A 25,048-nucleotide genomic window follows, 5' to 3' on the forward strand; every position below is an offset into this window, starting at 1 on the left:
TTCAATTAGGATCTTTTCATGTGACTAAACATATTTTTGATAAACCAAATATGCTACATTGTTGTGATTGATTAATACAATACTTTACCTGGTAAACATTTATAAATACCGACACACGCATTGGTAGATTTAAGATACGAAAATTTGTTTAAGTAATCTAAACTACCTTTACTGTCAAAGCATACCAAAGGCATACATGATATTTGAAGGGACGCAACTCGTAGAGATAATGACGTTTCACCTATATGAAAACATTTGACAGAGCTTCCCATTTTATTATAGTAAAGTAAAATTTCTTTACATGTAATATCGTTTACAATGTACAACTGAGTTAGGCTGAAAGATACTACAGACTATTTACTGTACATAATTTTAGAGACTACCCAGAGACTTAGATATAATATCTAAGTCTCTGGACTACCTAAATCTCTGATTTGGTCAGATATTTTAAGCAGAGTTCATGAAATATTTCCATCAATATGTTTGCGCCCGAACAATCAAAGGTTTGGACGAGAAAAAAAAAGAAACATTACCACCGAGTAAACAAAAAAAAATCTTTCGGTCCTTTTTCGTTTGTTCGAAACAACCGGTTCGACCGCTGGTTAAAGTCATTATTTCATGTATAAATCCTGACGGATCTGCATTTTTCATACATGCCTGTGAGGGCGTTGTCAAGACTCGTCTAAAAACAATATAAAATCACCGATCCGTTTTTAATTCATAAATGAACAACTAGGTCCAAGCAGTCAAACTGTTATCGAAAACGGTCACGGGTCACTTTTCCGGAATATGTACGTTATCGGTTAGTCTATTATTATATATGTTGTTTGACTTCCGGCCAAATAAAAATGGCTGCGCCCTTTGGAACGAATGTGTAAGAAGGTAAGGTTAAGTGTTTCAAGTAAAAACAAAAAGCAATGAAATATTTTTTTTATGAAAAACTATCGCTATGATTTCTGATGTTCCAACGAGATTAAAGTGTTTTGTGAGATATGGCGATGTTTTGATAATACGATGATGTTTTAACACCATTAAGCGGTTGTTACAACTTACATAACCCGAATAGTCCAATACCACTAGTTTGTTAGTAGCTATATATATATACGCAATACGCTGCTCTGAACGAGAAGCAATATGGTTTCCTGATAGACTACATATTTGGTTGATATAATAAAACAGCAATGCAGTTATGTCTTTCAAATTGGAAATTGAATTGACAATGTAAAGTTAGCTGAAAGTTTGTTACACAACCAATATTATATATACTGTACTGTATGCACTAAAATGTCCAAATAACATCTAATTAGACATTAATGTTTATGTTTCATGATAACAACCAGATACAAAATTGCAAGGTAAGCACTAGATTAGTCGCTAAACCCAAAGTTATAGAGTCATATGTTTTTCATAGTAGAAATCTAATACTATATTATCTCCCCCTACAGGTTGGGCACATGTTTATTTGTCGCTAAATGTCAGAAGGCAAGGCCTTAAATGGTGCAGTCAGATGTTTCAGTAACCATTAATTATGCAATGTTAAAAAGTGCAATTGATGGCGATAACGGAGCCAAATTTTCTGTTTATTTTCTATTCATATATTCACACGATATCCTTGTTCCAAACCTTTAGATATACCGTTTTGGTCAGCTGATTATATTGCAAGGTGGACAAAATCACTTGAACGCTTGAAATAAAGAGCACTATCACTGAGACTGCCTTCCACTTGAAACTCTCAGGTCGTTTTAACTCGGGCAGACAAACATGCAGGGCTTTTACTTGAGAATGCTAAATATAGATTTTATACGGAAGGTGTAGGTCTTTTTCAGAACCTTTGTATTTTGAGAGTTTGATCAGAGTTAAAATGGCAGAACGAGGCTGTTTTCATTTATTCGGAATAACCACTTCGGCCGTTTGTTAAAGTTATTATTTCATGTATAAATCATGACTGACCTGCAGTATTTGATACATAGCTTATGAAGGCTTAGTCAAGACTCGTTCGAAAAAAACATTTCTGAAGAAGAAAATGCTTCCGCTCAAAACTGACTCCTGAAACTTGAAACTTGGTTGTTGACCCGACATGCCAATGACTTTCAGGGGTAGAATTTAATTTTTTGAGCCACTATACATTTTCGGCAAGTTGGTAAAATTTCAACTCGCCAAATCAGAAATTTGTTTGCCGCCTTAAAAGTAAAATTGAAAGCAACCAAATTCATTGACATTTATTATATTTATTTATTGTAGGTAATAGTAAATAATAAATGTTGGAACATTTTAGCATCACTCTAGTATATATTGTAACAACAATTTATTTTCAGAATGTGGCATTTTGTGCAAATGAAAACTAGTTTTATGATTTAAGTGTCACTCGCGTTTATTATTGTCTAAGCTCACAAAATGAACAGCAGAATTGATAGTCTTAAAAGTAGACTAAATGTCATGAAATAAGTCAATGTCTCAAGGTCTGTACATGTACATGTATGGTACGTAAAAAAATACCATGTTTGAACATCTGATTCTCTGACTGTATATATAGATGTAATAACAACTAATGCACTCACTTGCCAAAAATTGCAAGTACAATAGTTTTCAACTCGCCATTTCAAAAATCAACATGCATTTGGCCAGTTGGCGAGTGTTAAATTCAAAGTTATAGGTACCAGGTATTGTTAAACATGATGTTAGCAGTAATCCACAATACACAACTACATACAGTTACTACCAGCAATTTTCTATGGACACTTGTGTATGCTTTTTAGATTGTTTTATAATATGTAATCATGGCACCAGTGAAAGATATTCTTTATTTTTATGGTTTTATTTTCAGGTTTGTTTTGAAGACCAGTTTCAGGCAAAAAAGCAGTCATGTCACTAGTTGCTCGTCTGGTTTGTAGATTAAGAACTTTGGAAACACATCATCGACCATGTCTCCTAGCAAATATTCTACAACAGTCGAGGACTAAAACTTATCCATTCAGAGCATTATCTCATTCAAGACCTGTTAATCTCATTCCTAAGTCAAATACAAATTTTGGTGCATATAAATTATTACAAACAATAGTTATTGAACAATGCCCCCGTCCATCTCAGTATGTTATCATCAGGTGTGTCTCGAGAACCTCCCAAGGACGGTTTCAACAGCAAGAGGAAAGGAAAACAGTCACACTTTATATCATGTCAATATTCCTTTTCATGTTGGGGATGGGCTTCGCTTCCGTGCCGTTGTATAGAATCTTTTGTCAGGTGAGTTAAAAATTGTTTATTAGACCATAATTAGTTAAAATTATTTATGATTATCTCAAAATATTAAAAGTGCATACATCTACAACATACAGGTTACTAGACCCTGATGTGGTTTTGATAGGGATTTTAGAAAATTTCAAATCCTTGATTATCTATAGGGGTGACTATCGCCTACAATTTTAACTATTGCAATACTATTGTTATCGAGGGAAACACTGTTGCGATAGTTTAACTATTGCAGAATACAATTGCAATAGTATTGTGATAGTATTGCACTCTGAATTCGATTACAATCCGGTCAATGAATTGGCTGCCATGAGGTATATCTAGTGCAGTATTGGTTTAGAGTTACTTCCCTTTACCTGCTAGCGTCAGTACCAACTCAGACGCAATGAAGATCGTGATTGAGAACGTTGACATTGCCAGTGTTTGCGTTTTGATTGAAAAGCATGAAAAAGTGACATTCTATCGTGACTGTTAGTCTGTTACTGAATGAAACCTCTGTGAGTACATGATTTTAGTCCAAGTTACAGAAAGATATCTGACTAATTGAAACTATCGATAGTTTGGCGTACTATCGGCGTTTGTAATCAACTTTTTGAAATTGCCATCGATTGATCGAGTTGAGAGGCATACAATCGCAATATATTGATAGTCTGATGTATTGTTACACCCCTAATTATCTACCCCTTCATTGAAACTTAGGAACTCAGAATCAAAGAGTAGATAAGATATCACATTGCCAGTTACAGTCCCAGATTTATTGAGACAATGAGAATGAATAAAGACTTTTTCAAAGCTCAAATAGATATTAAATCTTTTTACTCAACTGAACCTTTTTATTTTCTGCCAAAGTTAATAGGTACATATATATAAATGTTCACAGCCAACTCTAATTGAACATTAATTATATAATGGGTTTTGTATATCCTCATTCACAAAAAATAAAGTATTTCAAAACCAAATGTAAACTAATGATTTGTATCCATAATATTTCCATCACCTAAAGATAAAATATTATGGTATTATTAAATTACCAGCATATATGATATTGTTTTAAAAATATTCATTAAAATGCTGTCACTGAGATTCCATCATGTCATCAAATTTTATTGTTTTGGACAGATTCTAATAAAGTCATAAAAACAATCACACAGAGAAAATCGTTACCATATTTGACCCAATAAGCGCCCAGGGCGCTTAAAAACTTGATAAAAATGAAAAGGTGCTAATAAGTCGAAATTATTGCAAATCTATACCTTTTTATGTAATTTTGGTCCTTATTTATGCATGGGCAATTGAAATTGAGGCCTCAAAAAGGGGGAGGGGCGCGCTTATACGGACATTGGCGCTGATTGGGTCGAATACGGTATATAGCCATACAAACAAAAATGAATGAAAAAAAAACATATATAAATAAAGCTGTCCCTATTCCCAGCCTAGAAGTATGTAGAAGATTATCTTTCACCAGAATTAGTATTGACATTTACAGTAAGGGAAATGATTTGATCTGTTATAGGCGACTGGACAGGGAGGTAAAGCAACACGAGGACATGATGTAGACAAGATCGAAACCATGGAAAAGGTGGAGGATCGGATCATCAAAGTCGTGTTTACAGCCGACAAAACATCATCACTGAGATGGAAATTTACACCACAACAGTCACATGTAAAGGTATAGTATAAACTTAGAGTTAACGTTGTAGTGTATACCACTAACACCTTAACACCACAACAGTCACATGTAAAGGTATAGTATAAACTTAGAGTTAACGTTGTAGTGTATACCACTAACACCTTAACACCACAACAGTCACATGTAAAGGTATAGTATAAACTTAGAGTTAACGTTGTAGTGTATACCACTAACACCATAACACCACAACAGTCACATGTAAAGGTATAGTATAAACTTAGAGTTAACGTTGTAGTGTATACCACTAACACCTTAACACCACAACAGTCACATGTAAAGGTATAGTATAAACTTAGAGTTAACGTTGTAGTGTATACCACTAACACCACAACAGTCACATGTAAAGGTATAGTATAAACTTAGAGTTAACATTGTAGTGTATACCACTAACACCTTAACACCACAACAGTCACATGTAAAGGTATAGTATAAACTTAGAGTTAACGTTGTAGTGTATACCACTAACACCTTAACACCACAACAGTCACATGTAAAGGTATAGTATAAACTTAGAGTTAACGTTGTAGTGTATACACTAAACTAACACCACAACATCACATGTAAAGGTATAGTAAAATAAGTAACTTGTAGTGTATACCACTAACACCTTAACACCACAACAGTCACATGTAAAGGTATAGTATAAACTTAGAGTTAACGTTGTAGTGTATACCACTAACACCTTAACACCACAACAGTCACATGTAAAGGTTATAGTGTATAAACTTACATGTAAGGTATAGTATAAACTTAAGTTAACGTTGTAGTGTATACCACTAACACCACAACAGTCACATGTAAAGGTATAGTATAAACTTAGAGTTAACATTGTAGTGTATACCACTAACACCATAACACCACAACAGTCACATGTAAAGGTATAGTATAAACTTAGAGTTAACGTTGTAGTGTATACCACTAACACCTTAACACCACAACAGTCACATGTAAAGGTATAGTATAAACTTAGAGTTAACGTTGTAGTGTATACCACTAACACCTTAACACCACAACAGTCACATGTAAAGGTATAGTATAAACTTAGAGTTAACGTTGTAGTGTATACCACTAACACCTAACACCACAACAGTCACATGTAAAGGTATAGTATAAACTTAGAGTTAACGTTGTAGTGTATACCACTAACACCTTAACACCACAACAGTCACATGTAAAGGTATAGTATAAACTTAGAGTTAACGTTGTAGTGTATACCACTAACACCTTAACACCACAACAGTCACATGTAAAGGTATAGTATAAACTTAGAGTTAACGTTGTAGTGTATACCACTAACACCTTAACACCACAACAGTCACATGTAAAGGTATAGTATAAACTTAGAGTTAACGTTGTAGTGTATACCACTAACACCTTAACACCACAACAGTCACATGTAAAGGTATAGTATAAACTTAGAGTTAACGTTGTAGTGTATACCACTAACACCTTAACACCACAACAGTCACATGTAAAGGTATAGTATAAACTTAGAGTTAACGTTGTAGTGTATACCACTAACACCTTAACACCACAACAGTCACATGTAAAGGTATAGTATAAACTTAGAGTTAACGTTGTAGTGTATACCACTAACACCTTAACACCACAACAGTCACATGTAAAGGTATAGTATAAACTTAGAGTTAACGTTGTAGTGTATACCACTAACACCTTAACACCACAACAGTCACATGTAAAGGTATAGTATAAACTTAGAGTTAACGTTGTAGTGTATACCACTAACACCATAACACCACAACAGTCACATGTAAAGGTATAGTATAAACTTAGAGTTAACGTTGTAGTGTATACCACTAACACCTTAACACCACAACAGTCACATGTAAAGGTATAGTATAAACTTAGAGTTAACATTGTAGTGTATACCACTAACACCTTAACACCACAACAGTCACATGTAAAGGTATAGTATAAACTTAGAGTTAACGTTGTAGTGTATACCACTAACACCTTAACACCACAACAGTCACATGTAAAGGTATAGTATAAACTTAGAGTTAACGTTGTAGTGTATACCACTAACACCTTAACACCACAACAGTCACATGTAAAGGTATAGTATAAACTTAGAGTTAACGTTGTAGTGTATACCACTAACACCTTAACACCACAGTCACATGTAAAGGTATAGTATAAACTTAGAGTTAACGTTGTAGTGTATACCACTAACACCTTAACACCACAACAGTCACATGTAAAGGTATAGTATAAACTTAGAGTTAACGTTGTAGTGTATACCACTAACACCTTAACACCACAACAGTCACATGTAAAGGTATAGTATAAACTTAGAGTTAACGTTGTAGTGTATACCACTAACACCTTAACACCACAACAGTCACATGTAAAGGTATAGTATAAACTTAGAGTTAACGTTGTAGTGTATACCACTAACACCTTAACACCACAACAGTCACATGTAAAGGTATAGTATAAACTTAGAGTTAACGTTGTAGTGTATACCACTAACACCTTAACACCACAACAGTCACATGTAAAGGTATAGTATAAACTTAGAGTTATACCACTAACACCTTAACACCACAACAGTCACATGTAAAGGTATAGTATAAAACTTAGAGTTAACATTGTAGTGTATACCACTAAACCACACTTTAAAGTTGATTACAAAAGTATGTAAAACGGATTACAAAAGTACTGGTATAAAAACGTAGGATTACAAAAGTACCGGTAAAAACGTAGGATTACAAAAGTACTGGTAAAAACGTAGGATTACAAAAGTACTGGTAAAAACGTAGGATTACAAAAGTACTGGTATAAAACGTAGGATTACAAAAGTACTGGTAAAAACGTAGGATTACAAAAGTACTGGTAAAAACGTAGGATTACAAAAGTACTGGTAAAAACGTAGGATTACAAAAGTACTGGTAAAAACGTAGGATTACAAAGTACTGGTAAAAACTAGGATTACAAAAGGACTGGTAAAAACGTTGATAGAAATGATCATAAACAAGTTTTTATTGTGTAAATATGACATAATCATACAAACTCTATGTAACAGTTAATGCGACAAAAGGAACATATACTTCACTTTATACTGCCATTTGTGGTTTTAAATTGTTTCTTCTCTTGTTTTTAGCAGTAAAGTCTATCCTATATCTTGCCATCATTTACATCCTGATGTAAAACAAAGCAATTACTACAATTATATAAAATCTATCCAGAAAGAAACTGATTTCAAATGTGAAATTATTTCTGTATCAAAACATTAATGTAACTACTATTTCCTCGAAATCTGTTTTGGGCCATGGGGTAAACAAATTGACAAAATAAAAGTAGTTTTTGAAGCTATATGAATCATTAACATGTATTTGATTACCATCAATAGGTTGCTGTAGGAGAGACTGCCCTAGCCTTTTACACAGCTGAGAACCCCACAGATGAACCCATTGTTGGAGTGTCAACGTACACAGTCAATCCTATAGAGGCTGGTCTCTACTTCAACAAAATTCAGGTACACAGTTATCTCCCTTTGTACTCAGAATACAGATTATACTAATTATATGTATAGTAAGTAATTTGTTTGTTTATTTATGTGGATAGGTCAGAGGGTCAATTTTAGCTGTGATTTTGGTATTTAGATTGTTCAGACGGTCAATTTTCAGTTGTGATTTTGGTATTTAAATTGTTCTGATTGTAATATGGTCTTTGATAAACTTTATATTTGTTAAACAGAAAGTAAAATTACTTAACAGTCAATCTTTTATTATTATTGACTAAAAATGTATGGTTCATTTCCTACAATACAGATATAAGACAAACATTATTAATTAATTGATTTATTTTATTTTAACACTTCGATTTTGAATCTCAATTTTGTTCCGTGCATAGATGTGAACACAATGGAGGCCCCCTTCTGAACTCTCTAGATCAGAGGGATATATTAGATATGTATATTTTACAGTTGAATCCTTTTCGTGTGAAGCTGGTTTATCTAACAATGCCTAATTAGATTCTACTGGGTTTTGTTTTCAGTGTTTTTGTTTTGAAGAACAGCTGCTGAAGCCCCATGAAAAAGTAAGGACCTACATCAACTTCCTAAACATTATTGCAATAACTAAATTTGTGTATCAGTTTGGACGAGAGGTAAAAATGGATGGAATTCTGTTGTTATACATGTAATTGCTTTGAAGTTGTTGTTCATGCAGATTGGCATATGAAGCTCAAACTTGTGCTTATATACAGGCATCATATATTGAAAAGATCAAAATAACATTCCTTTTTCTGGTTGCTGTAAAGAAATTTTTTGCGACCACAGGAGAGAAATTATGTGGGTGGTCACTGATCACGATAGAGAGAGAGAGGAGCGTTTAATAGAGCTGAAATGTATAGAGAAAACATTGGGAAGGAATTGAAGTGGTCCTTTAGAACAGAGGGTCGCTTAATAGAAACGTCATTGGTACAGATTTGACAGTACATATGATACAGGGCTTCCAAAATATTTGTATGTTTGTTAAAGTTGCTTGCCAACCTACTGATACATATTTTTTTTTTATATATTTATTTCATTTTCGAAGATTTTACATATACAGATACATGGTTATCTCACTCACACCATACACACCTCCTCACATCATATTCAGCATAATTTCAATATATTGCCATCTTCATGTATTATAATCTTTCTCAAAAATTGACCTACTACTGATACATAATTGATAAATTGGTTAATTCATCACTTTTGGGGTTTTTTCCGGGAATTACCTCCCTTTGATTGTGTGGACACGATGGAAAACTTCTCAGAAGGCCTCATTAAAAATCTGCAAGAGACGATATGGTTGTGTATCAATTTGTTTGAGACAAGAAGTAATAAAGAGGGTTTTTTTTCTTTTGACAATGAAAAAGTAGTTAGTATATTATGTAATCAGAAGTATTTAATTAATGCCATATACATATGATAAATACTGTAATTCATTTAGAAGCTTGGTCGATATTTCTTGATGAATTCAAATCATGTCATATTTTATCATATGTGAACATCATTGTCAGTGTTTTGTTTCATTCCACCTTAACCTGCTCATATTAGGAAAGTTACACACATTAAAGGCCCAATATCCGTATCTTTCTTATTTTTTCATGATTTAGAAGAATGTTGAAAAAATCCTGTTGTAAGTCATGCAGAGATAGGACTAAATCGAAGTTAAGATGAGCGATTATGATTCGGAATATTTTGATAAAAATAAAATAAATATTAAACATCGCTAGGTGGGTCCCACTAAGTCAAACAAGCCGAAGTTAGCCGAAATTGTAACGTCGTTGCCGAGAACGTCATGTGACTACCGTAACTACGTAACGTTTGTCCGAAACTCTCCGAAAACAGGTCATGAACTTTCCGATTTCCGTTCGGCAATAACCGTAACTTCTATGGCGACTAGTTTAAAGTGAAGGCATGTTTACATGTATCGACTTTCAACAACTGCTGTATCAAAGTTATTAAAAAAAACATTATAAATATTCTTTATATTATCTTAATTTCAACTACATCTAAAAATACTAACAATATCGGAGTCGAATTTAACTTGAATTTTTGTTAATAGTTACGTATAGTGTGGCTTTAAGCATCATTTTCTGTGACTGCCATTAATTGGGTGGAATAAAGTGTTACTCTTCCTGTCCGGTAAAATTTGTTCGTTTATTTATGTGGATACGTCAGAGGGTCAATTTTAGCTGTGATTTTAGTATTTAGATTGTTCAGACGGCCAATTTACAGCTGTGATTTTGGTATTCAAATTGTTCCGAGGGTCAATTTTCAGTTGTGATTTTGGTATTTAAATTGTTCTGATTGTAATATGGTCTTTGATAAACTTTATATTTGTTAAACAGAAAGTAAAATTACTTAACAGTCAATCTTTTATTATTATTGACTAAAAATGTATGGTTCATTCCTACAATACAGATATAAGACAAACATTATTAATTAATTGATTTATTTTATTTTAACACTTTGATTTTGAAGCCCAATTTTGTTCCTTGCATAGATGTGAACACAATGGAGGCCCCCTTCTGAACTCTCTAGATCAGAGAGATATATTAGATATGTATATTTTACAGTTGAATCCTTTTAGTGTGAAGCTGGGTTATCTATTGATGACTAATTAGATTCTACTGGATTTTGTTTACAGTGTTTTTGTTTTGAAGAACAGCTGCTGAAGCCCCATGAAAAAGTAAGTGCTTTCATCAACTTCTTAATCATTGTCGCATTTAATAGAGCTAAAAATATATAGAGAAAACACTGGGAAGGAATTGAAGTGGTCCTTTAGAACAGAGGGTCGCTTAATAGAAACATCATTATATTAGTACAGATTCGACTGATACAGGGCCTCCAAATATTTGTATGTTTGTTAAAGTTGCTTGCCAACCTGCTGATAAGTAATTGATAAATTGGTTAATTCGATCTACAATTTATCAGAGGTAAATAATCACTTTGGGTTTTTTCTGGGAATTACCTCCCTTTGATTGTGTGAACATGATGGAAAACTTCTCAGAAGGCCTCATTAAAAATCTGCAAGAGACGATATGGTTGTGTATCAATTTGTTTGAGACAAGAAGTAATAAAGAGGGTTTTTTTTCTTTTGACAATGAAAAAGTAGCTAGTATATTATGTAATCAGAAGTATTTAATTAATGCCATATACATATGATAAATACTGTAATTCATTTAGAAGCTTGGTCGATATTTCTTGATGAATTCAAATCATGTCATATTATCATATGTGAACATCATTGTCAGTGTTTTGTTTCATTCCACCTTAACCTGCTCATATTAGGAAAGTTACACACATTAAAGGCCCAATATTTTCTGTGACTGCCATTAATTGGGTGGAATAAAGTGTTACTCTTCCTGTCCGGTACTGTCACTCTTTGGTTTGTGGAGGAGTGTCTAGTTTTTATTAGCTCACCTGGTTCGACGACTTTTTCTATGAAACTCCGCATTTGATAGCACTCATAATGCAATGGTAGCATCCTTACAGGGTAGGGATTCAAAATTGTACAAATAATGGGGATGAGCCCCGCGGTTCTGAGGGGCAGTGCCAAAAGGGTCAATTTGACTTTTTTCATATAAATGACTTCTTTTCTGAAACTAACATGTGAAAGCACTCATATTTGCATTGATAGCATTACTTATTAATATATAGACGTATCAACATCAATCCGCCATCTTGAAATTTTAGAGTTATCCTCTCCTTGATCGGAGTAAAGACACTTCCGGTTTTCATTACGCAATATAGAAACAGCTTACAGCTACCTGCATTTTTGTGTAACTTTGAAACGATTTTTCCCGATTTGTGACACGTGTTGTTGGTAATACTGTTTGGACTGCATATTTTCTCATATATATGTTTTTTTCTCGTAAATATTGGATAGTTTCCCCACTTTTTCGTTCATTTTTTAAGTGGGCGTGGCCGATATTACAAGTTTTAGTGGAGGGTCATTTCAACTTCATGAGTCCTATCCTACGTCTTCCGTCTCTCTCGAGATGTATTAATGCATGGTGAAATTAACATGTGGTAATATATCCACTGATCACTGTTAAAAATCAACGTTAAAAAAATAACATAAAAAAAAAACAAAAAAAATAATAATGGTTTCACTAGCAACTTGAAATTTATGATGTCCCTCTGCAAACTGTTTTGGTCTATTGATCAGTGCAATGGTCACTGGTTTTTGTTATACATGTAGTGCAAATTGATGGTTACATTTAAAAGTAATTCATAAGTGCATGATCACAAATACACTACAATACAATTAATCAGCATTGTTACATTTACATACACATGGACTTCAAGTTGATATATTTTACAAGGTTTAACATCTGTAATAAATTTGTAAAAGTTAAATATAATTCTAAAACATATATTCCGAGCCCGTTGTGACTTTACACGGCAAATGCTCCACATGCAATATTTATAAAAGCTGATTTCCATTTTGTTTGACACTCTTGTAAACAAAAAATCCAATGAAGCAAATAGGTCGTCATTTTTTATTAAAGGAGGAAGTCAAATAAACCAAGGAGTAAACATATATTTTGGGTATGTTGTATTTATTTATTTCAAACATGTATATATACGAGCTTTTATCACTTATTTGTAGTATCTGATTGAACACGAATATATTAAGTCTTGTATATATCAATAACAAATAACAACATGAACTATATATTTTATGATGGGTACGAGTTCGCCAAATGCCATGGGTACGAGTTCGCCAAATGCCATGGGTACGAGTTCGCCAAATGCCATGGGTACGAGTTCGCCAAATGCCATGGGTACGAGTTCGCCAAATGCCATGGGTACGAGTTCGCCAAATGCCATGGGTACGAGTTCGCCAAATGCCATGGGTACGAGTTCGCCAAATGCCATGGGTACGAGTTCGCCAAATGCCATGGGTACGAGTTCGCCAAATTCAATGAGAACGGGTTAGCCATGATTGGTTGCGAGTTCTCCAAATGCGAGTACGAGTTTGTTTGGGTACGAAATTGAATGGGTAAGGGATTACCATAATTCGATCCAAATTAGTAACCGACAACTTATAACGCACTGTGGAAATTGACATGTACATATACCTTTCATTGATCATAGGCAATTAATGACTATTATAATATAGGATTCTTTCATGTCATTTGGAGTTATATTTACTCAAAACCTAATACAAGTTGTCCATATCTTGTATGTGTCATCATTCAAACAAATGAATACTGTGTGGTTGCTGTATTTGAAGTGGACACAGAGAGAATATACTGTAGGTTAAGGATTGTTTTTTTTCCCATTATAAACAGCACCCTTCAATCCAAAAGTCTAAAAAGGATGACACTTGTGAATACATAGATTTCTTTTCTGCATCCTAGACTCTGGAAATAAAACTGTTAAAACTTACCATCACTGTTTCGTCAATGTTTCTGCTACTTGGAATAGTCTGAATCAATTGTTTATGTAAAAACAAATCTTAAATTGATTATTTGACTTGTACTTTGAAAGGTTTGCTTTCTTCTGAAAGACTTGGTAAATGATGATAGTCTTTTCATTCCAATCAGAAATATTTAATGTCATATTATGATCCCTTTAGGTAGATAAATGTATTTATCATTATTTATATTCAAAATGAAATACACATGCACTCTTTACACATACTTCATAGCACTTTGTTGATTTATTTAGATATACATGTATCAATCCTGTATGTGCACATTGTTTCAAATAAAACCGATTTGAATTGACCTACATGTAAATCTTAAAAAGTTGATAAGCTGTCTAAATGAAGAGGAAGCTGAAAGAATGTACATGTTTGTACTTATGTGCGTTTGTTTATGTGAATTGTATTCCACCGCCTTCATGAAGAAGTTAAACCGTTATCTCTTTCATTTTATGTGGTTATATATTAGAGTAGATTGTCAGCAATTAAGCAAATTATTTATTTATTTATTTAAGCATTGATGTCACTATTTTTTAATTTTATCGGGGTATGAAAAAAAAATTTGTTTGCAAACTGTGTGAATCCGCGTATTCTCATATAAGTTTGGAAACAATTTTTTTTTCATTAAAAAATAGTGACAACAATACTTATAATTAATTTTATACTCTATTCGATTATATGAAGTATGTTTAAATGCAACATTATAGTGGTTTTTCAAGGGATTCTCTTTACCGAATCAATACGCAACGTCAATGTCTCTATTGTGACGTCACGATAACGTCGGGGTTTCGTGCCATTCTCGGATTTTTTTTCATAGTGGTATGCAAAAAAAATACTGGCCAATCAGAAAGCCAGATTTGGTATGAAAACAAAGAAAAATTAATTATAATTTGATGATAACTATATACAAATAATAAATGCATATACATCAAACCATACTGTGATACAAATATACTTTGATGATGCATGATACTGCAGTTATTGATGCATATAATAAAGTTTTTTTTTTTTTTTTTTACTTTTTAGAACATATTACATTGTAACTAAGCTAGAAATCCATCTATACATCAATCACATTTTAGCCAGAATGGTACCTTCAAACTTCAGAAACACAGAATCGGAGATCATACATTTCAAAAACTGGAAAGAAAACCTGGCTTGTCTACACATGTATTGTATATATTTTTTATTTATTGGATATAAATACAATACACTCAGGTTCAGGTTCAAAGTTCTTTAGTGATTGATATGCATCTAAGGAGTCTTTTTTTGTAAATTTCTTGTGAAATTACAGAAGCTAGCAAACTGCCCAAACCAAAAGAAAACTATCTTCATAATCTTGATATTTCCAATTATTTTTTCAAGCTGACAGAAATCGTGTGTATCTAGCCTCACTGCATTGTCTCTTTAATAAGGGATATGGCCATGACAGTGACACATAGGAAAATTGCAAAAAAAAAAAAAAAAAAGATTTATACTATGTCTATTTTGTAACGAACATCATAAATAATGATGATTGCATGAGAATTTGAAGACATAATTGTTTGTTATTTGATTTGGAATACAGATGGAAAATACATTAGAAATTTATGAGAAAATGATACTTTTAGGTCCACTTTCAGACATAATCTAATGATCTTTTTACTAATCAGTGACATTTTCCCTCCCATTGCTTCCAGAAATGGTTAGTTATTTTTCAGGTTACTTTATTAGTGTCCAAGTCCTTGGTTTGAAGATTTTATTGCTCTCAGATGGCTGTGACATTGTCTTAGGACTAGTATAAACCAGTCTTAGAAGTGAACATACATGTACATTGTAATAACCAAATATGCATTATATATACCAGGGATCAAATCTAAGTTTTGGGGAAAACTATGGTCCTTTTCGAAATTGGGAAAAGTTTATAATAGCGGCATTATCGGATATTTGACCATTCTCATTTTGGTAGAAAAAAATCATTTTGAAGTATTATAACACCTAGAATGTTATTGCAAGATTCAGTAAACAGATTTTTAAGCTCCATCATCATAGATACATTAATAAACATCAAGACATTTACAACCAAAGTCTTAAAATGTGATGAAAAATAAGACAAAGGGGGAATTTTGTCACAAAAAGTGTTCAGTTTTAGCTTCAAATGGTATTTTTTTTTAGTTTAGAAGGGAATTTAATCCTTGAGGGGAACTACCCATAAACGGTTCTAAATCATAGCTAAATTGATACCTGTATGTACATGTTATTGTTGTAAAAACGAAAACATACACTTTTGAATGTTGTATACATCTACATTTGTACATGTTGTGAGGTACATACATGTAGTAACATTCATTTAATTAAATATACTCTATAGGAATTTAGATTCAAGATTAAATATTTACATCAAGCATGTTTTCAGATGGTTTATTAGAAGACAAATTCAGTCTACAGGTTCATATTTGTAGTCTGTTCCAATATGGTTATGATAGTGGGAAATGTTTACATACATACAAAGTACATAACACAAATTAACAGAATGTTGTTACGGTGACATTAAATACTTCATTCAGTTCAAAAACATAAGTTTTGTTAATAACAATTAGCATAAGCATGGTATTTTTATAGCATAGAGGGGTATATTTATGTCGATACTGTATTGATATATTTCACTGAAAACGGCTACTTTTAAGTGTTAGAATTAAATCACAGATGCTTACAAACAAACAGGATATGTAGACGTTACATTTGTACATCTAATACAGCTGTCAAATCACCGTCAACAGTAATGTATCTACGCGAAAGGTACATATGTTACAGTGTAATACCGCCATTATCACGTTACCGGTGACTTTGAGTCGGTAGTTTTTGTAGTGAATATGACTTGACAGTTTACTATTTTCTTTTACGTGGTTTAACCAGCAGTTCAAGATCCAAACGTAACATACATGTACCTCTAAAATTTTGTAATTTAAGTGTTTTACGCGAAAGATCAGCTGACATCTACTACCATGCAATGTTCTGTCCATGTAAACCGGAAGTTGCTTTACTCCCGGCGCCACTATCGATTTACAAAGGGCGATAACTCAAAAAAAGTTATGTTGATACGTCTTTAGGGTAGGGATTCAAAATTGTGCAAACTATGGGTCTGCCCCCCCCCCCCCCCCCCCCCCCCCTTCAATTGGTCAATTTTGCTATTTCTGATTTTAAGAGTTTTTGTGATAATTAATAAAAAAAAACCAGGTGAGCGATACAGCTCTGGGCCTTTTGTAATAATTTGTTAGACTACAGAAACAAGATAACCTATGTAACTGACAAAGTGGCTATAATTTACACTGATTTGGCAAGTTTCCCATTTCTTGGTAGAGCCTGAATTTCCTGTTTCCTACAAACTTGTTATTGTTATTATTGCATTATATATGAGATATTTGCAGAGTGTTTATTGCGGTTTTGATAGACATAGAAAATATACGATTGACCATCTTTGTTTTTGGTCGATAAAGATCTGTAGTAATCCAGTTTGAACAGAATAAAATCTGATGTGGTGACTGATCACATCAATGTAAGATAAGACTGGAGGGTTCGTTACTGAGTGAGAGGATGGTATCTTTTGTCTATAACAATGAGGGGCATCCGTCCAAGAGATACCAGAACTTTATCTCGTACTGTCAACAGGTGCTTGAACTTCCTGAAGTGAAGTTCTGAAGTCAGCAACCCATCTTTTAAGTTCACACCATGAAATATTTTCAAAATAATTTGTTTACAGATACAGTTACTGTACAGGCTGGCAACCAATCTCTAGAATATCAAAATTTTCGCTAAAATTCGGCTTGATAGGAATTGTCTCTGTGTGACATGTCTTATTATAGTTACAAACTAAGGGGAGATAATTTAGCATTAGAATTCTACTGAGAAAATCAACATTTCTGAGTCTGATGGTAGTCTGTAAAGTGTACAAAATATCACGAACAACCAAAAACACTCTTTTAACTCTTGTTATGTTTTATTCAGAAAAGTATTGACTTGACATGTTTTGTTTGTTTGTTTGTATAATTATTGTCCTATTAACAGCCAGGGTCATGTAAGGACGACCTCCCATGTATGCGGTGTGTTGCGTGTATGTTTTGTGAGGTGCGTGTTTTAGGAGTCACTGAAGCATGCCGCCAAAGACACCAAGCAACACACCCCATCCGGTCACATTACAACTAGGAAATTTAACTTGGGGGGGGGGGGGGGGGGGGCATACTCATGAACAAGCTTTTACAGTGTTCTAACACATTATCTCTGGATTTTAATCCCTCTCAACTGGTAGAAGGTGAGATGGAGAGTGTGAGAGTGACTTCAATCTCCCTCAAATGGTAGGAGGTGAGACGGTGAGTGTGAGAGTGACTTCAATCCCCCTTAACTGGTAGGAGGTGAGACGGTGAGTGTGAGAGTGACTTCAATCCCCCTTAACTGGTAGGAGGTGAGACGGTGAGTGTGAGAGTGACTTCAATCCCCCTCAACTGGTAGGAAGTGAGATGGTGAGTGTGAGAGTGACTTCAATCAACTTCAACTGGTAGGAGGTGAGATGGTGAGTGTGAGAGTGACTTCTATCCCCCTCAACTGGTAGGAGGTGAGATGGTGAGTGTGAGGGTGACTTCAATCCCCCTCAACTGGTAGGAAGTGAGATGGTGAGTGTGAGAGTGACTTCAATCCCCCTCAACTGGTAGGGTGTGAGATGGTTAGTGTGAGAGTGACTTCAATCAACTTCAACTGGTAGGAGGTGAGATGGTGAGTGTGAGAGTGACTTCAATCCCCCTCAACTGGTAGGAGGTGAGATGGTGAGTGTGAGAGTGACTTCAATCCCCCTCAACTGGTAGGAGGTGAGATGGTGAGTGTGAGAGTGACTTCAATCCCCCTTAACTGGTAGGAGGTGAGACGGTGAGTGTGAGAGTGACTTCAATCCCCCTCAACTGGTAGGAGGTGAGATGGTGAGTGTGAGAGTGACTTCAATCCCCCTCAACTGGTAGGAGGTGAGATGGTGAGTGTGAGAGTGACTTCAATCCCCCTCAACTGGTAGGAGGTGAGATGGTGAGTGTGAGAGTGTCTTCAATCCCCCTCAACTGGTAGGAGGTGAGATGGTGAGTGTGAGAGTGACTTCAATCCCCCTCAACTGGTAGGAGGTGAGATGGTGAGTGTGAGAGTGACTTCAATCCCCCTCAACTGGTAGGAGGTGAGATGGTGAGTGTGAGAGTGACTTCAATCCCCCTCAACTGGTAGGAGGTGAGATGGTGAGTGTGAGAGTGACTTCAATCCCCCTCAACTGGTAGGAGGTGAGATGGTGAGTGTGAGAGTGACTTCAATCCCCCTCAACTGGTAGGAGGTGAGACGGTGAGTGTGAGAGTGACTTCAATCCCCCTTAACTGGTAGGAGGTGAGATGGTGAGTGTGAGAGTGACTTCAATCCCCCTTAACTGGTAGGAGGTGAGATGGTGAGTGTGAGAGTGACTTCAATCCCCCTCAACTGGTAGAAAGTGAGATGGAGAGTGTGAGAGTGATCTCAATCCCCCTCAACTGGTAGGAGGTGAGATGGTGAGTGTGAGAGTGACTTCAATCTCCCTTAACTGGTAGGGTGTGAGATGGTGAGTATGAGAGTGACTTCAATCCCCCTCAACTGGTAGGAGGTGAGATGGTGAGTGTGAGAGTGACTTCAATCCCCCTCAACTGGTAGGGTGTGAGATGGTGAGTGTGAGAGTGACTTCAATCCCCCTCAACTGGTAGGAGGTGAGACGGTGAGTGTGAGAGTGACTTCAATCCCCCTCAACTGGTAGGAGGTGAGATGGTGAGTGTGAGAGTGACTTCAATCCCCCTCAACTGGTAGGAGGTGAGATGGTGAGTGTGAGAGTGACTTCAATCCCCCTCAACTGGTAGGAGGTGAGATGGTGAGTGTGAGAGTGACTTCAATCCCTCTCAACTGGTAGGGTGTGAGATGGTGAGTATGAGAGTGACTTCAATCCCCCTCAATTTGTAGGTGGTGAGATGGTGAGTGTGAGAGTGTCTTCAATCCCCCTCAACTGGTAGGAGGTGAGATGGTGAGTGTGAGAGTGACTTCAATCCCCCTCAACTGATAGGGCATGAGATGGTGAGTATGAGAGTGTCTTCAATTCCCCTCAACTGGTAGGGTGTGAGATGGTGAGTATGAGAGTGACTTCAATCCCCCTCAACTGGTAGGAGGTGAGATGGTGAGTGTGAGAGTGACTTCAATCCCCCTCAACTGGTAGGGTGTGAGATGGTGAGTGTGAGAGTGTCTTCAATCCCCCTCAACTGGTAGGAAGTGAGACGGTGAGTGTGAGAGTGACTTCAATCCCCCTTCAACTGGTAGGAGGTGAGATGGTGAGTGTGAGAGTGACTTCAATCCCCCTCAACTGGTAGAAAGTGAGATGGTGAGTCTGAGAGTGACTTCAATCCCCCTCAACTGGTAGGAGGTGAGATGGATGTGAGTGTGAGAGTGACTTCAATCCCCCTCAACTGGTAGGGTGTGAGATGGGGAGTGTGAGAGTGTCCTCAATCCCCCTCAACTGGTAGGAGGTGAGATGGTGAGTGTGAGAGTGTCTTCAATCCCCCTCAACTGGTAAGGAGGTGAGATGGTGAGTGTGAGAGTGACTTCAATCCCCCTCAACTGATAGGGCATGAGATGGTGAGTATGAGAGTGTCTTCAATTCCCCTCAACTGGTAGGGTGTGAGATGGTGAGTATGAGAGTGACTTCAATCCCCCTCAACTGGTAGGAGGTGAGATGGTGAGTATGAGAGTGTCCTCAATCCCCCTCAACTGGTAGGAGGTGAGATGGTGAGTGTGAGAGTGTCTTCAATCCCCCTCAACTGGTAGGAGGTGAGATGGTGAGTCTGAGAGTGTCCTCAATCCCCCTCAACTGGTAGGAGGTGAGATGGTGAGTGTGAGAGTGACTTCAATCCCCCTCAACTGGTAGGAGGTGAGATGGTGAGTCTGAGAGTGTCCTCAATCCCCCTCAACTGGTAGGAGGTGAGATGGTGAGTGTGAGAGTGACTTCTATTCCCCTCAACTGGTAGGAGGTGAGATAGTGAGTGTGAGAGCGAGTGTTGAAATCGTCTTGGGATGAAACTCTAAGACGAATTGTTTTGATTGTATCTTACCAAAGTCTGACTAACAACAGTATAATGAACTGTCTACATCATTAACTGTCGATGCAGACTGAAGTGTTATATATCAGATGTGTAAAATCAGCACCGGCTTCAAACCTTGTGCTTTACTTCTTTTAAGATATCATCTTACTGAGATAAAATCCAACTGGTGCTGCCAAGTTTTCAATCCATTACCAGAGCAGTCCTCTTTGAGTGACTTAAAAGAAAAATATTTCACAGATTTCTTGACAGGCTAGACAGAGGCATGCTGGTAAAAGTGAAATATGTCTTCAGTGTATTTGCACTAACATCTTAAAACTGTTCATTATTTCTGGATTTTTTTTTTATGGTGTTGCCATAAAGAATGGAAACACAGGATAATGTAGATATTGGCAACACAGGATAATGTAGATATTGGCAACACAGAATAATGTAGATATTGGCAACACAGAATAAGTAGATATTGGGAACACAGGATAATGTAGATATTGGGAACACAGGATAATATAGATATTGGGACATCTTTAAATATCTTTTTCTGTTTAAATGCTTATTGGAAAGAATGGTGCAATTTTGAAATTATGGTAAAGTTACTGTAATGAAAGAGTTCAGTGTAATCAAATTGAGATGTAACATGTAGATTGTAGTTTTGTGATAGACTGTTTTTTGTGTTATAAACAAGTACAACCAACTAAGTTGTGATGACTCCTTATGAAGAGTTAAAGTGAGAAACAGACCAGTCTGTGCTGATGCAGTATTTAATGAGTAGTCTCCCTTTTGGTTAATATGTGGTTATGATTGTCAGTGCTGTTCAGCAGAGCAGCCAACTTATCTTGACCCTTTGCTTGCTGTCCATCAATGACCAATACCGACTCCTAATTGCTGTATGTAACAAATAAGGTAAAAACAATGTAAGATTAGAAGATCTTCAGCTTAAATGTTCATTATACCATACATTTAAAGTTAGTGTATGATCATAAGTGTTTTGTGGACTTGTTCCTGTAGCATTATCCACATTTGAGACTGTGCCACACGTGGAATATAAACCCAGTCTTTTTATTATATCATCCACAGGATTGGTTTAATGTTAAAAAATTCCATTTTATGTCTTATAGCGAGCAAATCATTGCCAGATATTTTACCATTATCCCTTCTCAAGTACATATATAGATTGTACCTCCAGCGAGTGTGAATTATTTATGTAAATAGACTTACATTGCAGTAAAGATTCACCACTCAGAGTAAAAACACACAGATATCTGTACACTTGTCAGAATGTTAACTGATTCAAGTGCTTTATGCAGTATAGTGTGCATGCTGTTAAATTTCCTTTTAATCCTATTTCAATTCTTGACCAATCAATTTAAATGGAGCCAATTTTTGTTTTGTTTTGTAAAGGGCTTCATAAGAATATCATGGACCAGAACATTATTTTTTTTTTCTAATTCACTAATAGTTTTATATCCACAAGTAAAATGGCTTCAAGTATTGATTAGTGTAATGTATCCTACCAGAAATTGTTACTGTATTTTACAGTATGATTAGGGGTAGGTTATTACTCCAGGAGCTGATCTTCTGATGGGAGAAAATTGTTGGTCCACGGAGATGAATAATACACAAGTTATCTGTAAATATTGTACTATAGAGTATAGAGTACAGTGCTACCATACATTATGTATAGTACAGGGTGCTAACTTTTCCTATATAGTCCGTATTTTATATCTGTATGGAGATGGATTACATGGTCCAGGATCTCCTATAGTCTGTATTTTATATCTGTATGGAGATGGATTACATGGTCCAGAATGATGGATCAGCAAAGATTCAGTATGTCCTTAGCATGACCAGGAATGGTCAGCAAGGATTCATATGTCCTTAGTATCACCAATGACCAGGAATGGTCAGCAAGGATTCATTTGTCCTTAGTATCACCAATGACCAGGAATGGTCAGCAAGGATTCATATGTCCTTAGTATCACCAATGACCAGGAATGGTCAGCAAGGATTCATATGTCCTTAGTATGACCAACGACCAGGAATGGTCAGCAAGGATTCATATGTCCTTAGTACAACCAACGACCAGGAATGGTCAGCAAGGATTCATTTGTCCTTAGTATGACCAACGACCAGGAATGGTCAGCAAGGATTCATATGTCTTTAGTACGACCAACGACCAGGAATGGTCAGCAAGGATTCATATGTCCGTAGTATGACCAGGAAATTTGGTTCAGCCTCATGTTATAAGAAACTAAGTACTTTATATTTTACTGCTCATTATACACTAAAGAAGGATCACAGATACATTCTGTCAATAGAGGGATCTCTTAAGAAACTGAATAACATTTTGAGTAATACTTGTTTTTAGACTGATCTGATATCTCTTAATAATATCAGATATAGAAAATGTTGTTTATTGGCATATGAAGAGTAATGTGGTCCTTGAAGTACTTGTAGTAGCTGGTGGCTACCTAAATAACAAATTTTATGTCAGATTATCCATAATTTCCTATGAACAGCTGAGGTCATTGTGATAGAGGAACTCTCCATTTTATAGTGCTATCTCACTGAAGCATACAGCAAACCTAGGTCACAAGATGTTCACTCATTAGGCATGGAGTAGTAGTTAATGAGATATTAAGGGGTTTATATGCTCAATACATCATTGAGATAAACTGTTTATCAAACCTCAAACAACCCTTGTATATTCCTTTGTCGTCTGGTAACTGTTCAGCTGGTTCATATCACAGCTTGTTGTCTGATACCATTTTAATATCTACAAAGACACGGTGTAATGCCAGGTCTTCAGCTACAGATAATTGTGTGTATTTGATGTAGATCACAGGTGACTTGAAGTGCTTTGTGAGGAGTTTCACGCCCTTCTCCTGCCCTCTCCTGCACTTGTGCTGCAGTATCGATGTGCCAGGTGTGCTGCACAGCAATCTAATGATGCAGATTCACTCACAACGGAATTAGCTGCAGCATTTACTGTATCTTTGGAACTTGTTTGGAAGGGAAATGAAATTAGCATCAGAAATTCCCTTGGTCTGAACTCGTTAGTGTTCACTAATTAGTATAAAGGTTTGTTTTAGCTATCAGACCAGTGCAGCACTAACTCCCTTAACCCATCACGGATAGATAAGCTGATAAATGTAGCTATTCCTGTTAATGTTGTGTTAATTTTTCTGTCTATAAATATCAGAACTTAAACAAGTACTTGATCCACTTAGCCTACATAAACAGATGAATTCTCTAGGTATCTGTAGCCTCCTTGACCCAAATCTTAGATAGTCTTGAGTTTCTCTTTTTCTTGTTCTAACTGGGGACTCTGGCTGTCTAACAGTTCCATTCTCAATAGTCTGTGACTCTGGCTGTCTAACAGTTCCATTCTCAATACGTCTGTGACTCTGGCTGTCTAACTGTTCCATTCTCAATCCCTCTGTGACTCTGGCTGTCTAACTGTTCCATTCTCAATACCTCTGTGACTCTGGCTGTCTAACTGTTCCATTCTCAATACGTCTGTGACTCTGGCTGGCAAACATTCTCAATTCATCTGTGGTTTAGATGTCCTTACCCAGTAGTAGTTTTGATTGATGTCTGGCCTCCTGTCTGGCCTAGTGTCATACTTCCAGTGCCATCTCAGTCACTATAGCTGTATAGCCCTGATCCACTATTAAAAGGGAGACTTTAACCTGAAACCTGATACTGATGTAATTAAACAAAACAAAGGGAGGCTACTGAGCCTGACAATGCTAGTTAATCGGCTACCACTGGGGTTAAATATTTTGGGATGATTTGTAAGTTGTATTTCCTTTCAGAATAATTAAAACAGACTGAGCAAGATATTTACAGGCAGTCTCATAACTCTGAACCGTGCTTAACTTGTTATTTGAAAACAGTTTAAGATAATTTTCACTGCTCCACAAACATGGCAGAAATGTTGTTACAGAGACCCAGCAAGGGGGTGGGAGTTACTTACATTTCAAGATATTGACATTGCATGACTTGTTTGTTTGATTGTTTTAAACAATAAATAGATGAATAGAGTT

The 25,048-nt window shown here is 35.8% G+C and overlaps 1 protein-coding gene across 2 annotated transcripts in view; it reads left to right on the forward strand.

Annotated features, from left to right (window-relative positions):
- The first annotated feature begins 825 nt into the window (after window positions 1-825).
- LOC138322632 (cytochrome c oxidase assembly protein ctaG-like) overlaps window positions 826-25,048 on the forward strand; it is a 66,434-nt gene continuing 42,211 nt past the window's right edge. Inside the window, exons 1-5 of one of the 2 annotated variants that reach the window (XM_069266623.1) lie at window positions 826-882; window positions 2,825-3,240; window positions 4,760-4,915; window positions 8,310-8,435; window positions 8,957-8,998. In XM_069266623.1, the coding sequence (XP_069122724.1) occupies window positions 2,863-3,240; window positions 4,760-4,915; window positions 8,310-8,435; window positions 8,957-8,998 (702 nt within the window). In that variant the 5' untranslated portion in view covers window positions 826-882; window positions 2,825-2,862. Of the gene's footprint in view, window positions 883-1,243; window positions 1,356-2,824; window positions 3,241-4,759; window positions 4,916-8,309; window positions 8,436-8,956; window positions 8,999-25,048 lie in introns of those variants that run through there. The other variant, XM_069266622.1, reaches the window with a different exon arrangement.

The sequence above is a fragment of the Argopecten irradians genome, chromosome 5 (genome assembly GCF_041381155.1).
Source record: "Argopecten irradians isolate NY chromosome 5, Ai_NY, whole genome shotgun sequence".
Taxonomy (NCBI): domain Eukaryota; kingdom Metazoa; phylum Mollusca; class Bivalvia; order Pectinida; family Pectinidae; genus Argopecten; species Argopecten irradians.